Source organism: Solanum dulcamara, chromosome 5, assembly GCF_947179165.1.
Source record: "Solanum dulcamara chromosome 5, daSolDulc1.2, whole genome shotgun sequence".
NCBI classification, from domain to species: domain Eukaryota; kingdom Viridiplantae; phylum Streptophyta; class Magnoliopsida; order Solanales; family Solanaceae; genus Solanum; species Solanum dulcamara.
In genome coordinates, this window is record NC_077241.1 from 3127254 (window position 1) to 3143865 (window position 16612).

Here is a 16612-nt window from a genome sequence, read left to right on the forward strand (position 1 = left end):
TGTCATACTTCTCCAATATCATAATCATCTAAATATATATATGAGTACATGTGTTTTTATATTTGCCTTCTACTGAAGCTATTTTAATTATTGGCATTTAGTTATTTTCATTGTGTTATTTCGAATTACTTTTACATCATTAAAGATTAACAAATTTTTGATTAATTATGTGCTTGCGATTCATTCTTAATAATTTGATTGATTGATTCAATAAATAATTTTTAGGCTAAATAATTATATTTTCCAATTTTTGCAGGAATATAGATCTTTTAATAATTTATTTTTAAAAAATATTAAAACACTTTTTTATTACAAATCATTTGTGAACATGTCTCAATCAGAATATATAATGTTATGGAATTTAATAATTTTACACAGTGTTTGTTGTGAGCATGTAAGCATATTAGGACCCCCCAAAAGAGAAAAAAAATTAGTTATCATGAATTAATCTAAACATCAAATTATATGTTTATAAGGTGATTTTAGTATTAAGTGAATTTATTTATATCGACGGTTTATGTCTAGTTAATTTAATTTATTATGATCAAGTAATTTAATTAAAATAAATAAATATATATATATATATATATTAATTGAGATTAAGTAATAGTTATATTTATTCAAACACAGACATCATACAATCATTAATAAATTTAAATATTGATGCACTTTTTTGACAAAACTATCTGATATTGCTACCAATTATGATTTTTTTTTTTTAAAAACCATTAGTACTCTTTCAAATTATGTTATTTGAATGTTGTAGACTGTGAATGAATATTTGGTCAACTTAATATTAAAGTACATTTTTAGTATAAGCAAAGTGCAAGAAGTTCAAACTCATACACCTGATCTTTGTGAATGATCTTATGATCTTTTATAAAGGCAACATCAATTATGTTTCTTAAGTAATGGAGGCACTAACACATTTTAGTGATGTCACGGATTTGCAAGCCAAACATAGAGAAGTTCAAGTCGTTCAAGGAGTAGATGACTAGACCAAGGATCAATCGGTGATGAAGACAAGGTTTATCTTAAGGTACTCCTTTTATAAGATATTCAGCCTTACCGTTGTCTTCTAAAGAATTAAAGTAAGACGGAGTGTCAATAATTAATAGATAAGATAGTGATCAAAATCACTCGTATTTATTGAAAATAATTATTCTATGCAAAGAGACTTAAAATAATTAATGTTCTCCTTTTCTCAATACATAACTTTTGGAGTATATATGAAAACTAATGATAACATATGGATACATACTACACCATTGAATTCAAGTAATCACTCACACTGAGTTACAATATACTATTGGGGCAACATGCTAGACTTAGAGTGTCTGACTTAATTTGGACTAGATTTGCTCAACCTAAGCATAGGTTCATATTGTGGCTAGCTATCTTGTATGCAAAATAGATTTAGCCGGATCACAATGGATTAAGACAACAAACGGGATTAAGATTTAACCCAAATTTTTTACTAAGTTTTTTTTTTTTTTTTTATTCGGTGTCCGGAGTTCTGAATATATATATATATATATATATATATATATATATATATATATATATATATATATATATATATATATATATATATATATATATATCGCGCACTGTAGGATCCATTCGGGGGATGCTCCCAACAAGATTTTTTCTACACCCACAACTCGAATTCGAGACCTCTAGTTAAGGGTGAAGCAGTCCACTACTGCACTACAACCCATGTTGGTTACTAAGTTTTAGTTGTTCTTTTAAGATATTTTAGTACCTAATAATTTTTATTTATTTATTATGACTATAAATAACATATTAAAATTTATTTTATTTTTTAATAAGATTTTGCATGAGTCTATTCGGTTACATATCAATCTGATTTTTAATGAATTGAAATGATTTGGACTAAAATGAGTAAAGCTAATAATTTGTTCAAACTTAAACTAATTAAACGAATTGGACTTGATTTTACTATCCTAAGTTAGATAATTTAAAGTATGAAAATCACGAAAATGTGATAATTTAGACCTTTTTTTAACCATTAATAAAAGACAATTTTGGAGGATTTCAAATCGACCATTATTTCCCGCACAATTATCACTTGTTTTGCTGCGTTTTTCATCTCGCAGCGCCAATCTTCATTGGAAAAAAATATCTGCATATCTTCTCCATTTGCTTCCATTAAGAAGAAGTATCGGTCACAACGAGTTACGATAACGATATGTAAGTTTCTCTATTTTATGGGTTAGGTTTCGGTCTTTTTTCTTTTGGGTTTATGTGTGTCCCCCCTTTTTTTTTGTGCGAATTTGTATGACCCTTTTAGGTGATAAGTTTAATTATGATTTGTGTATGATGAATAGTGTGACCCTTTTTGGTGTTGAGTTGAGATAGGTTTTTGTTAGACTAATATTGTGTCCTCTTTCTATCTGGCAACGGGTAGTTGGGGCTCATTATGACAAATTGAACTATTTTTTTGGGTAATGAGTTGAATTATGAATTGTGTTTGATGAACAGTGTGACCCTTTTAGGTGATGAGTTGAATTATGAATTGTGTTTGATGAATTGTGTGACCCCTTTTGGTGTTGAGTTGAATTATGATTTGTGTCTAATGAATAGTGTGATTGTTTTTGGTGTTGATCTGAATTAGGACTCATGTATGATAAATAGTGTGACCTTGTTTGGTGTTTAGTTGAATTAGGATTTGTGTCTGATGCATCGTGTGACCCTTTTAGGTGATGAATTGAATAATGATTTGTGTTTGATGAATAGTCTGACCCCTTTTGCTGTTTAGTTGAATTAGCATTTGTGTCTGCTGAATAGTGTGACCCCCTTTTGGTGTTAAGTAGAATTAGGATTTGTGTCTAATGAATAGTATGACCCCTTTCAGTGTTGAGTTGAATTATGATTTGTGTCTTATGACAGTTGAATTAGGATCTGTATCTGATGAATAATGTGCCTCTTTCTGGTGTTGAGTTGTGCCTGATGAATAGTGCGACACTTTTGGTGTTTAGCTGAATTAGGATCTGTGTCTGATGAATAGTGTGATCCCTTTTGGTGTTTAGTTGAATTAGGATCTGTGTCTGACGAATAGTGTGACCCCTTTTGGTGTTGAGTTGAATTATGAGTTGTGTTTGATGAATAGTGTGACCCCTTTTGGTGTTGAGTTGAATTAGGTTTGTGTTAGACCAATATTGTGTCCTCTTTTTGGCGACGAGAGGTTGAATTAGGGTTCATTATGACAAATTGATCCTTTGTTTTTCGGGGGTAATGAGTTGAATTATGATTTGTGTTTGATACATAGTGTGACCCCTTTTGCACTTACCAATCCACATATCTTCTCCTTCTACATTCATTGTTTAGGTGCAAGCAGTGTTCACAATGAGTTATGATAGAGATATGTAAGTTTCTCTTCTTTGATGGATTAGGTTTCAATGTTTACCTTTTTTTCTTCTTGTGGGTTCATATGTTTCCTTCTTGTGTGTGTGTTTACTGCATTCGCATGACCCTCTTAGATTGATGAGTTGAATTATGATTTGTGTTTGATGAATAGTGTAACCCTTTTTATGAGCTCTTCCTGACAATGAGTTGAATTAGGGTTCATCATGACAATTTGATCCTTTTTTTCGGTAACGAGTTGGAATAGAGTCTGTGAATTGTGATGACGAGTTATCTGAACATTTTTGGTGGGGAGTTGAATTATGGCTTGTGTTTGATGAGCTGTGTGACCATTTTGATGTTGAGTTGAATTATGATTTGTGTTTGATGAATAGTGTGACCCTCTTTGGTGTTTGATGAGCTGTGTGACCATTTTGATGTTGAGTTGAATTATGATTTGTGTTTGATGAATAGTGTGACCCTCTTTGGTGTTGAGTTGAATTATGTTTGTGCTAGACGAATATGATGACCTCTTTCTAGCTACAACAAGATGACTTGGGTTCATTAGGACAAATTGATCCGTTTTTTGGTAATGAGTTGAATTATGATTTTTTGTTAGATGAATAATGTGACCGTTTTGGTGTTGTGTTGATTTAGTTTGTGTTAGACGAATATTTGACCTCTTTTCTGGTGACGGCGAGTTGAATTTGGGTTTATCATGACAATTTGATCCTTTCTTTTGGGTTATGAGTTGAATTAGGTCTGTGATGATGAATTATTTGAACATTTTTGGTGGGGAATTGAATTGTGGCTTGTGTTTGATGAGCTGTGTGGCCATTTTGGTGATGAGTTGGATTAGGGTTTATGTTTTGATGAATTGTGTGTTGAACTTCAGCCTTATGTGCCAGAAGTTCAAGCAAAAATGTTTGAACTTCAGCCATATGTAACTTTAAACAATGCCCGATATCACATTTCACGATTGTAATCCTTTCAGATTTTACACCCTACATGCTGGGGCCCTTTTGTGGGGCCCTTTTGATGATTAATTGATCCAGAGTTTGTGAAGAATTGCATTAACCCTTTGTGGATTGTGTAACCATTTTTTGGTGTTGAGTTGAATTAGGTTTTTGTTAGACAGATATTGTGACCTCTTCTTGATGACATTTCAACTCCAAACCACATTCTGAAATTTGAATGCCTTTTGTATCTCTTTAGCTGGAACACTATCTTCCCTGTAAATACTGCTATTTCCCTCCTAGACGCTCACTCTAGCTTAATCCCTCAACTTCTTGTTTATTTTATTTTATATTTTCATGGTTATCTCCCGGGCCTGAACTTTGCAACAAAGTAATGGAGCTAACATCTGATTGTTTTGTAACTTTGCATCTTCTTGATGCCAGCAATGAACAACTTGCTTCATAGAAAAATTTGTTATGTCTTTCTGACGACAAGTTGAATTAGGATTCATGATGACAAATTGACCTTTTTTGGAAATGAGTAGGGTCTGTGACAATGAATTATCTGAACATTTTTGGAGGAGAGTTGAATTATGGTGTGTGTTTAATGAGCCATTTTCGTGATGAGTTGATACGTGCTGATGAATTGTGTTACCCTTTTGATGATTAACTGATTTGGGGTTTGTGACCCTTTGTGGTGATGATTTGAATTAGAGATTTTTTTTTTGATGAATTGGTGACCCATTTTGGTGATGTGTTGGATTAGGTTTGTGTTTGCTGAATTGAGTTGCTGTCTTGTTGATGAGTTGAATTCGGATTTTGTCATAATGAATTATGTCGCCCTTTCTGGGGGTGGGAAGAATTAGAATCTGTGATGATGAATCGATTGGGTTTCATCCTTAGGTACAGAGACGAGGAAGGGGAGCCACTGGTGGACTTCAATGAGGATGTCCAATCCGATCAAGAGCAACATGACAACTTCCTTGACAATCTCGATGACAATGATGTGTGGAATCAGAGGCAGCAAGAACGCTCACCAACTCCTGTTTATAACGAATCTTATCACAAATCGAAGCCGAGGAAGGGGTTGATCAAGAAGTCGTCAGCGAGAGAGAGTACACCCGGCTTTGAGATTGTGGACAATGATGCTTCTGGTGGTTCCACTGATGATGACATGGCCAGGATTATGAGGGATGAGTCAGATGGTGGTGGTCCTTCACTATCGCCCAAAAACGGTGGAAAGAGAAAGATGTTTGGGAAGGAGATAAGTGGAGAGAAGAGAAAAGAGAAAGGTGAAATGAAGTTTATGTTAAGGAAGAATGGGGGTTACTCTGGGGGAAGCAGGTTGAAAGATCAGGATGGCGTGCAGGAGATGAAGGAGATGTGGGACACCGTTGCTGGTGATGACTCTGAGGTTATTTGTCCCTTAACTCAGTTGTATCATTTTCTCAATAGATTTGCAACTCTTAACTTATTAAAAGGAAAAAAAAAATTATATTTTGGGTTTGTAGATTTTAACATAAACACAGATATATATCAGATTGTTGTTCTGTTTAACGAACTTACATAGTTGAATGTGAAGACTATTGACATTTTATTTATGTGTGTTACTTCTGAAATTCTGTAGGATGACCGTGAAAGTGGAAAGACAGTGGATGATGATAACTTCATTGATGATAGTGGTTTAGATCCAGCTGACAGGTATGTAAGCGACAATGAACCACGATCACCAAGCAGTGCTCCACAGGTGAAAGTGCTATCCTTATAGTTGGTTAAACTAATGCTTTATTTTTAATTTCCACTTCCCATATTAGTGTTATTGTATTTGAGGCTTGCAAAATTTTTTCATCATCTCTGCTGCTTTCAGACCACTCTTGCTTTTAGTTGGAACGTTTTGAAGCCTAATGTTCTAATTTGATGTTTTCCCACTTATTAGGCTGAAGAAGGAGAAGATGATGAGGAAATCAAGCATCTCTTTAGGGGTGGCAAGAAGACAAAGAAGAATGAAAAAAGCGCAGCAGAAATTGCATTGCTAGTAGAGAATGTTATGGCTGAGCTTGAAGTTGCTGCGGAAGAAGATGTAGTACTGAGTAGTCAGTCAAAACCTGCTATAAATAAACTTAAAAAGCTTCCTCAACTTATAGAAGTTTTGTCAAAGTGAGCAACTTTTTCATTTTGTTTTCTGTGGCAATCACTTAATTTACCTTATTGGTGTCCCTGAAGTCTGAACTGTGAGCCATTTGTACACTCCTTTTATTTTTCCAATTGCAGGAAACAGCTTCAGCAAGAATTTTTAGATCATGGAGTGTTGACTCTTTTAAAGATTTGGCTTGAACCCCTTCCAGATGGAAGCTTACCCAATATAAATATCCGTGCTGCAGTCCTAAAGATCCTTACTGATGTATGAACATGGTTACCAGGTTCATGTCGGCTATTTCAGCTTGCATTAGTGGGATTATTTTGACAACACTTGCTATTGATCCTGCAGTATCCAATTGGTCTAGAACAGTATGATAGAAGAGAGCTGCTGAAAAAGAGTGGTCTTGGAAAGGCAAGTTCCATTGGACATAGAAATGATAATGTGACTATTATCCTTATGCCACAAGGGGGGAGATTTATCAACTACTGCTTTTACTCCAGGTCATTATGTTTCTGTCGAAGTCGGATGAGGAGACTACAGCAAACCGGAAACTTGCTAAGGATTTGGTTGACAAATGGGTAATTTGGAGTTAACTATGTCATACTTTCTTTTTCTCCTCTTATGTAATGGAAATATGAAATGAATTGTGTGTCGGGATTTTACCTATTCTGTGTGTTTTGGAACGCAAATGGCCTAGTTGGCTGCTAAATTGCTGGATTTGTTTTTGAATTATCTGTGTCTGAATAATATGATGTAGACATGCAACATATTCCAATTTCCGGCTTCTGTAAAGCAGTGATTCTCTTCAACTTTCACGTCTTTTTTTTTAGCGGGTGAAGAAAGGTTGCGACTTCTGTCCTGTAGAAAGTAATAGCTTTGGTAGTCCGACCTAATTCCATGATTCAAAAGCTGTTAAGTGAAATCTTTTTCTTTTGTTTTTCTTGGATAGGTTATGATGAGTAGATAGGATATTCCTTCTTTGTTGACTTTTTCGGGAGATATTATACAGGAATTACACTGATATAGTTGGTTCCTTTCCTCCTAAGAACAAAACAATATACTGCCGCTTTTCTTTTGATCTGCACATATATTGCTGTTTTTTCAGATTTAAATGACATAATATTGCTGGTTATGTTATGCTTTTGAAGAAATCTTTAGCTCTTTTAGTCATCACCTTTCATATTATCATGGCATTAGCATCTCATTGTCTTCTCTTATAAGTTTATTTTGGTTCGGATGATGTCTCGTATCTAGAGTCCATTTTAAGTATGTATAGAAGAGGCACTTATCTGCGTGTATAAATATTGACACTTGGTTGTGTTTTGATCCAGAGTCGACCAATATTCAACAAGAGTACAAGGTATGAGGACAGGAGAAACTATAAAGATGAAACAGCTGCCCATTACAGACGGCCATCCATGAAAAGGTATCTAATATCTTCAGTTCTTCGATTCTTCTACATATTCAGTTTTGGCTTTTACCATTTAAATATATTCTCTTGCTATCTTGTTATAGGCCAATCAACAAAGCTTCAAGAATGGAGTCTGGAGATGATGACCTTGACTTGGCTAGATTTTCACAGTAAGATGCTATGTTTTATTTGATTAGCAAAGTCCTCACTAGATTCTGAATTTTCTCAGAATTTAACTTGTATAAAATCTGCAGGAGCCAAAAGTCTGGTCAGTCATCTTCCAGGCAGGTTACAACAAGGCCTGAAGCAATGTCAATGGATTTTGTGGTGCGGCCACAATCCAAGATTGATCCTGATGAAGTTAGGGCAAGGGCTAACGCAATGGTTCTGGACCAGCACCGACAGAAGGTGTTGTCCCTCTTCTTATTCAAATTACATTTATTATTAACTCCATTGAGCACAAGAAATGAGAAATAAGAAAATCATCTGTCAGTACCTTCTTTTAACAAATTAAGTTGTCGGGGTAGTGAAGTTGCTGAATTTTGATGTTGAATTAGTGTGAACATCTTTGAAAAGCTATTCCTTTTAATCAGTAAATTCCTACATGACCGTTTGATTTCACAGAAAGGATGTAATGGTGGAGTCTCTCTGGTGGTATAAAAATTAGATTGTGTTCATTTAGGAAAACTAGTTTCTATAAAATCTTGTAGGACCCTTTGGCTTACAGAACCGACGTAGTGCTGGAATTTCTGTGTGGTTAGATTTCAAGTTTGTACTGCACACTCTTAGTTTAGGAATCTCTTTTTATCACATAATATTAGCTGATAGTTATCTCATTACGACAACAACATACCCAACGTAGTCCCACAATATGGGGTCTTGGGAGGTGGAGGATGCTGTTTCCGATAGATCCTCAGTTCAAAGTTATCTCCTTCTTAGTGTAATTATTTTTATCTCTGGGATCTGGATAAGTTTTCAACTCGACTTTTTAGGAAATTATTTCCTTTGCTACATAGTATTGCTTCTGATCTAACAATGACCTACTGATCCATTGTTGATAGATGAATAAGAAACTGCAGCAACTAAAAGCTCCAAAAAAGAAGGGACTCCAAGCTACCAAACTCAGCGTGGAGGGTCGTGGCATGGTGAAGTACCTGTAGTGGCATATAGCTCGCGTGTTTATCAAGGTATAGTAGCACGATGACTCAATTTCACACAGTTGTCGTGCATTGTTAGGATGACTGCTTCTGTGCTCACAGTATCTGTGAAATGGCTACTAATAGTGCCTCACTACTGTTCAGTGTCTGTGCAAACTTCGTATCTTCCATGCTATTTTGCAGGCCTGTGAGAACCAAAAAACAAAAGATTGGAAAGGTAGTTGATATCGTTTTACTTTTCATTTCCCATTTGTTAGGTTTCTAACTTTCAAGTCATTGATGTAATCAGTCTTTTGCTTCATGCAATACTTCCGATGTTCACATCAAACCAATGAATACTTTTGACATTTGTCTTCTATGTACAGTTTAGTCACTTAACCAAGGTTAATTATCATGTATTCTTATCTTAGTTTATCACATAGTAAAAGTATGATTTGGTATAAACATGGTGTAAATAAGTTTTGGACCAATAAAAACTTGACATGTCTTCTTCATACAGTTTAGTCACTTAACCAAGGTTATTATCATGTATTCTTTATCTTAATTTATCACATAATCATGACAAAAGTTATATGGTGTGGTATAAATACGAGTAGTTACTGTTCAGAACAAGAAATTATATTGCTTTCTTTGTATAGCTCCCAATGTAAGGTTTCAATAGGGAAAATGTACATATTTCCTCGAATGAATCTTTATTTATAAAATTGTCAAGAAATTATAAAAAATCATGCTCGTAGTATTAAAAATTCAATGAAATTTTAACCTCTTAGTGAGTCTATTGTATGACGAGAAACGATAAACTTCTATTTAAAAAAAATATTAAGAGATTAGAAAAATTTATGTTGTATTAAAAATTCAATGAAATTCTACCCTCTTAGCTAGTCTATTATACAACGAGAAGCAATAAACTTTTATTTAAGTGCGAGGCAGAAAAAACGAGATGACTAATACACACCTAGAGCAAATCGACCGGCCTATTACCAAGTCTAACGAGTAGCTTATTTAATTGAGCTTGGACTATAGGAGAAAAAACATGCACAGAAAAATGACATGAAATTTTTTGACGGTATTTAATAGGTATATTTCAAAACTTTTGGGAGTAAATTTCATTTAATCATATTTTGGGGGGTGTAAATATAATAGTTAATCTTTCTTTCCTCTTCTCATTTTCTTGCCTCTCCCGTCTCCGATCACCACACAATTGCTCCGACGACGAAAAAATGGCCGGCGATGAAGAAAATCTACAAGACGAAGCCGGAGACCAACCGGAAGCTTTACGACTCAAAGCCCTAGCCGAGCAGAAATACAACTCCGGCAACCTCAAATCAGCTCTTAAGTACGCCAAGCAAGCCCATAATCTCCACCCAGACGTCGACGGAGTTTCTGAAATGCTCACTTCTTTTCAAATCCTCCATACGGGTACCGTTCCGGCGGTAACCCCAGCCACTGCCGTTAGCGGCGATGGAGCTACTACCACGACTTCAATTCTGCCCGATTACTACAATATCCTACAAATAGAACGATTTTCACACATCAACACTATCAAAAAGCAGTACAGGAAACTGGCGTTAACCCTTCACCCTGATAAGAATCCTTTTGCGGCATCCGAAGAGGCTTTTAAGCTTGTCGGCGAAGCGTTTAGGGTTTTGTCGGACAAGATTAGGAGGAAGGAGTATGATGTGAAGCTTAGAGTTGCTATGCAGTCAGCTGTTATGGCTGAGGAGAGTGAAACGACGACGTTTTGGACGGCGTGTTCGACTTGCCGATTGTTGCATCAGTTTGAAAAGAAGTATTTAGGGCATAATTTGATGTGTCCAAGTTGTAAGAAAACTTTTGAGGCTGTTGAAGTTTCAGAAAATGGTGACAATGAAGGGGTTTCTGAAGGTTTGGTGGAGAAAAGGGTGAGTGCTAGGATTAAGGCTAGGAAAAGTGTGAGCTTTGGTTCTTCAAGAAATAGGGAGTTAGGGGGGAAGAGGAAAGTGGCGAGTGTTGGGGAGGTTTTGAAGAGGCCAAGTGGAGAAATGACAAGAAGTGTTGATGCAATTGGTGTTGGAACTGAGGTTGTAAGGGCAAAGAGGGTGGATATGGAAGGAGATGTTGAGAGCGATGATGGTTTGATTAAGGGGTTGAAATCAAAGACTAATGGTAAGGTGAGAAATGTAGGTGAAGTGGAAGATACAATGACATTAGCTGAGATGCAGTTGTTAGCGAAGAAGAAGGTTAATAAGGAAAAGATTCCGGTAAAAGATAAGGGGGAAGAAAGTGAGAAAAGAAAGGAGATGGATTTGAGTTTGATAGAAAAGGAAGATGATGTGGAGATGGAGACGCTTATTGCAAAGGTGAGGGAGAAAAGGATGAGGCGAGAGGTGCTAAAGAGGGATGTTTTAGAGGATGGAGGAAGAAGAAGGGATTCAAGTAGCAACAGGGGTGGTAAGGAGCTAAGGCAGGATGATTCCGAAATAATGGCAGAGAATGGGAAGGAGGAGAATGAGAAGGTGATGGCGTTTAATTTAATGGAAAAGGAAAGTGAAAAAAGAAAGGAAACGAGTTTGAGTTTGAGTTTGATTGAAGAGGAAGATGAAGTGGAGATGGAGACACTGATTGCAAGGGTGAGAGACAAAAGGATGAGGCGTGAGGCATTAAAGGGGGATAGTTCGGAGAATGGAGGAAGAAGAAGGGATTTAAGTAGCAACAGGGGTGGTAAAGGGTTAAGACAGGATGATTCAGAGAGAATGGTGGAGAATGGGAAGGAAGATGAGAAGACGACAACGCTTAATTTAACGGAAAAGAATAGAGAAAAAAGAAAGGAAATGAATTCGAGTTTGACAGAAGATGAAGATGAAGATGAAGTGGAGATGGAGACACTGATTGCAAGGGTGAGAGAGAAAAGGATGAGGCGTGAGGCGTTAGGTGGTTTGCATGATGGAGGAAGAAGAAGGGATTTAAGTAGCAAGAGGTGTGGTAAAGGGTCAAGGCAGGATGATTCGGAGATGATGGAGGAGAATGAGAATACAATGAGGTTAAATTTAATGGAAAAAGAAAGTGAGGAAAGAAAGGAGACAAATTTGCGTTTGATAGAAGAGGAAGACGAAGTGGAGATGGAGTCACCGATCGCGAGGGTGAGAGAGAAGAAGATAAGGCGCGAGGCGCTAAATGCAGATGGTTTAGAGGATGGAGAAAGAAGAAGGGGTTTAAGGGTCAAGAAGGTTACTTTGTCAAAAAGTAGCAAGAAGGGTAAAGGGCCTAGGCAAGATGATTTGGAGAAGGCAGTGGAAAGTTTTGATCTTTATAATTTTGACAAGGATAGAGTAGAGAGAAGTTTCAAGAAAGGACAAGTATGGGCTGTTTATGATGATGATGGAATGCCAAGGGATTATGCTTTGATTGATGATATTATTTCTGCGCATCCCTTTGAGGTGAGATTGAATTGGTTGGAACTTCAAAGTAATAGTAATGAAGCACTACTGCATTGGGGGGAAAGAGGTTTTCATATTTCTTGTGGGAAGTTTAAGGTTTCTAGGCAGGCTTTGCTTAAATCATTGAAGAAGTTTTCACATGTTGTTGATAGTGAAAGAGCAGCAAGAGAGTTGTATAGAATTTACCCCTCAAAAGGTTCGATATGGGCATTATATAAAGAGCATGCTTTAGTTGCTGGCAGCAGTTCTCTAATGGAGGATAAGCCATGTTATGATATTGTTATATCTTTGAGTAGTTACACCGATTTACATGGTGTGAGTATCGCATATCTTGAAAAAGTTGATGGGTTCATGACTATTTTCAAGAGGAAACAGGTAGGGGCTCATGCTGTTAAGTTGTTAGGAAAGGATGAGCTTAGGTTGTTTTCACATCGGATTCCTGCAAGAAAGCTATCTGATGAAGAAGCCTCAAACATCTCCAAGAACTGTTGGGAACTGGATCACACTTCATTGCCTCGTGAGTTGCTAGCTATTAACAGGGGGAGTTAAAGAGTATGTGAATCAGATGGAAATGGACTTCTTGCACTGAGCTATTACCTATTGATTACTCATTTAGGTAACTATGGTTTGCATTGAGCATGATGCTTGTTTAAATTAATCTGTTATTAGAAAGTACTTTGCCCACTTGTCAAATTGAATCTGGTTTCTTTGCTTCCTTGTATTAGAATAACCAATGATGGCCAAAACATCAGATCAACATGGCCTTTTTTGGTCTTTATTACACTTCCACAGTTGCACCACCTTACCTAGCAGTTGATACAATTCCTCTTAGTTAACCCCCACCCCCAAAAAAGGAGAAGAAAGAAAGAGATTTAGTAGTAATATTCCCCTGTAAATAACATAGACCACTACCTGGATTTTGTCAGCTCGTTAGCTCTATAAGTTTTTTGTTCTTACTGAGCTGACAGATCCCCCCCTTTTGTATCTTTGCATCTACTGGATGCTTTAATGAAATCTCACTTAATTCATAAAAAAAAGAAGAGATTTAATAGCAACATTGATATCATTAAACTATTGAGGAAGATATGGAGCTCTATTGCTTTATATGATTATCATTGTTCTTGATTTCACGCCTTTTCTAGTTATAGATTATTACTCTATGCTTAATAATTGAATTGGAGTCGTTTCCTTCTTTGAGTAGCTCTTTTGTTTAGAGCACTATGGATAGATGTCTGAAACACAATGAGGCTATCAACCCCCAGAAGATAATTAGCTCGAGGTTGTTATCCCTGAACAATCATAATTATATTTTCTTTCGGGGAAGGGGGCCACACATCTCTCTTTCTCTCCAAACCAAGCACATGAAATTATACAAGGAAGGTTCTATTTTCAGTAGAACATTTTAGTGTATTCCTTGTAAAAAAATAATGAGTTTTCTTGATATTCAAGACACTCTCCACCTTCATGTTTAACTCCCTGTTGATGTTAATTGTAGTTGGCAAAGATGTCCGAGTTAAGTGTGTCAAGGTAGTCTGGGAAGCGTAAGATGCAGCATCAGGTAAGATGCAGACTCACCCCAACAGAATGTACCAAAGAATCAAGAGAATGGTAATCATCAGGTAAATCTAAGGAATTCACTAGTGTCTGGTCTGTTTTCTTGGGTGTACAAGGAAAGCGTGCGGAGGGCAGATTGAAAGAAAGAGTGTATGGTCGGAGGACCATTTGTTGTGGATGTTAAGTTTGACATTCTGTATTAACTTTTTTTTTTTTCTTTTTGAATTTTATAGGTTCCTGACTTCGCATACTCACCAAATCCTCAAAGTGAGTATCAGACTGGAATCTGATTCTAATTTGTCAATTTGGTCCTTTTGCGTAATACTTACTTTGGTATGCATTTGATCGTCTTTGATGAATCCTTTTCCTTTTAGATGGGAGTTCTAGCTCAGACAGGAATTATTCAGAATCAGAGTACAAACCTAAACCAGTTCCCCAATGAAATGTAATCCCTACTAGACCGCTGCAGTCTGCTCCTCCTCCTAGTGTATAATGCTTAACTCTTGTATACTTGCATGGTTTAATACGACATTGTCTCTTGCTAAAAAGGGCAGCTCGGTGCACTTAAGCTCCCGCTATGCGCAGGGTCCGAGGAAGGGCCCGACCACAAGAGTCTGTTGTACGCAGCCTTACCTTGCATTTCTGTCAGAGGCTGTTTTCAAGGCTTGAATCCGTGACCTCCTGGTCACATGACAGCAACTTTACCAGTTACCAGCAACACGACATTGTCTCTTGCTAGATTTTGCTAATTTACTGCTAGTTATAGTATGTTGATTAATAATGAGATGAATGAGTACTTTCCGCTCCTATGGTAGTATAGCGCATGTTCTCTAACCTTGAAGCTCTTTCAATATTTGACTAAATTTAAGTTGGTGAAGTTTAGCTCAACTACTTACCAAATAATAATGGTAGCAGGTCCAATTTGTCTATAGTTGACTACTGTTGCATCATTCATGCTCACATGCATCTTTTTCCATATTAAATATGGTGTTTGATTTGTAATTGCTGCAGTATCTATTCCTCGATCATCCACTTGTGTGATCGGAATATAACTAACTTGGTCTTTGTGCATAGGCGATTTTTAGTTGTGTCTGGATGTGCTAATTATTAGCTTCGGCAACTTGCCTCATATAGAAATACAATTTAGTTATTGCTGGTGAGGTGCACTACAACATATAAATTATATGTTACCCACCAGACAGTCTGATGGGAGTGAAGTTTTCTTTATTTAGAGATGATCTATGTTCTGGGGAAAACCCAACACATATGATTTATGTTTTACTGGGTATTTGCAGAGACCTCCTCCGAGGCAATCAGCGATAGATATTGAGAAGTTGAATTCAACAAGAAGGCGTCTTACCAGCCATACTGATGTTATGTACATTCTACATTGGAAACTATTCTCCAATTACTACAGGTTGAACTAATAATTATCATCAAAACACTAATAATTTGCTAAGAATAGACAAACAGCACTTAATATAACATTAGAGTAACAATTTAACATAAGATAACATCAAAGAGCATATAACCTGCTATACAGTTGCATCTTTATTTTTTTGATTGTTAAAAGTTGATTCTTATATAGGAGCATTTGTGACATTTAAGTACTTGCAATTGTACATGTCTGCAGATTTTGGTATTCTCTTAGCAGAATAGGACTGAATATAATACTAGTATCCTATGTTGCAAAAGCAAGGTAGAGTTTCTCTTCCTTAGATGGAAATGTTACACAACCAGAGGCGGATTCAAGGTTTAGACTTGACCAGTTCAACATTTCTGGTTCTTAGCACATAACGCATTGTACATTTGAAATTATGTGTTCAAAAATGAATGTTTGTTGAAATGTTACAAGTTAACACACATATATTGCTATGTTTGTATCTTTAAGGTATCGAGTTCTGTTGATCCCGTTAAGTATATGTTGAATGCTCAATTTGTCAGTTGGATCTTCATGGGCTGCAAATTCTCCACCTTTTTCATATTGAGCTCTGGTTGAGAAAACTGGAAGTAAGCAGTCATGAAAGAACCTTCTGAATGAGTTTTTTCTTAACTGAGAAATTCCCGAGGGTCAGTGACTCAGAGTTTGAAACTCGGTGAATAATGAGTCCACCCCTTTACTTTCTCTGTTAGATTTGATTTTGTAATCCGTTACAAATATTTATTTTAGCTATATGACTTTCCACAAGAGAGATAAAAAATAATAATAACTCATAAGATGTGTTATAAGATACTAGGATTATCCTTCTTTCCATTCAAAAATTGTAAATCGTCATATGTGAAAATTATATTAATAGCTAATTTTTCAGCCTTTAGTAAATGAAAGTTAATCACGGTCATGATTTCATAAAATTTCAAATTTTACTGGTGAAATTTCATATATGGAATTTGAAATTCCATGACAATGAAACAATTGCAACATAGTAGCAAGTAGGGGCAGAGTGAAGTGGGCTGGAGTGTACGTAGATCTTACCTATATCATTATAGGATGGAGAGATTGTTTTCGAAAGATTCTTGATTTATGAGAAATTTGTTTCTCATAAAATAATTTGAAATAAATACAATAATAAAAGTTACGATCAAAATATTGAAAATAATCCAAATAAGAAAAT

General features: G+C 36.0%; 2 protein-coding genes across 7 annotated transcripts; both read left to right on the top strand.

Annotated features, from left to right (window-relative positions):
• The first annotated feature begins 2037 nt into the window (after positions 1-2037).
• LOC129888790 (protein IWS1 homolog 1-like) lies at positions 2038-9468 on the top strand. Of its 2 annotated transcripts, none has more exons than XM_055963801.1 (11): positions 2038-2214; positions 5226-5736; positions 5950-6069; positions 6259-6479; positions 6594-6723; positions 6811-6873; positions 6963-7040; positions 7794-7888; positions 7978-8043; positions 8128-8281; positions 8935-9467. In XM_055963801.1, coding segments are annotated over exons 1-11 (1539 nt in total). In that variant the 5' UTR covers positions 2038-2212; the 3' UTR covers positions 9034-9467. The 2 variants fall into 2 exon arrangements, with proteins under 2 accessions (XP_055819776.1, XP_055819775.1); XM_055963800.1 differs by lacking the exon at positions 2038-2214 and adding an exon at positions 3357-3389 and having other exon boundaries at positions 8935-9468.
• A 669-nt stretch (positions 9469-10137) lies between these two features.
• LOC129888791 (uncharacterized) lies at positions 10138-15890 on the top strand. Of its 5 annotated transcripts, none has more exons than XM_055963804.1 (5): positions 10138-13062; positions 13942-14065; positions 14234-14267; positions 14375-15417; positions 15634-15890. In XM_055963804.1, the coding sequence occupies exon 1, from the start codon at positions 10251-10253 to the stop codon at positions 12993-12995; it is 2745 nt and encodes a 914-aa protein (XP_055819779.1). In that variant the 5' UTR covers positions 10138-10250; the 3' UTR covers positions 12996-13062; positions 13942-14065; positions 14234-14267; positions 14375-15417; positions 15634-15890. The 5 variants fall into 5 exon arrangements, with proteins under 5 accessions (XP_055819779.1, XP_055819780.1, XP_055819778.1 ...); XM_055963805.1 differs by having other exon boundaries at positions 14375-14487; positions 15296-15890; XM_055963803.1 differs by having other exon boundaries at positions 14375-14445; positions 15296-15890.
• The last annotated feature ends 722 nt before the right edge of the window (positions 15891-16612 follow it).

Coding starts and splice junctions, on each gene's coding strand:
- LOC129888790 (XM_055963800.1), top strand. CDS start 3,370: ATGAGTTATGATAGAGATAT. Junction 6,724..6,810: donor TCCTAAAGATCCTTACTGAT/GTATGAACATGG, acceptor TTGATCCTGCAG/TATCCAATTGGTCTAGAACA. Junction 6,874..6,962: donor AAAAGAGTGGTCTTGGAAAG/GCAAGTTCCATT, acceptor CTTTTACTCCAG/GTCATTATGTTTCTGTCGAA.
- LOC129888791 (XM_055963802.1), top strand. CDS start 10,251: ATGGCCGGCGATGAAGAAAATCTACAAGACGAAGCCGGAGACCAACCG.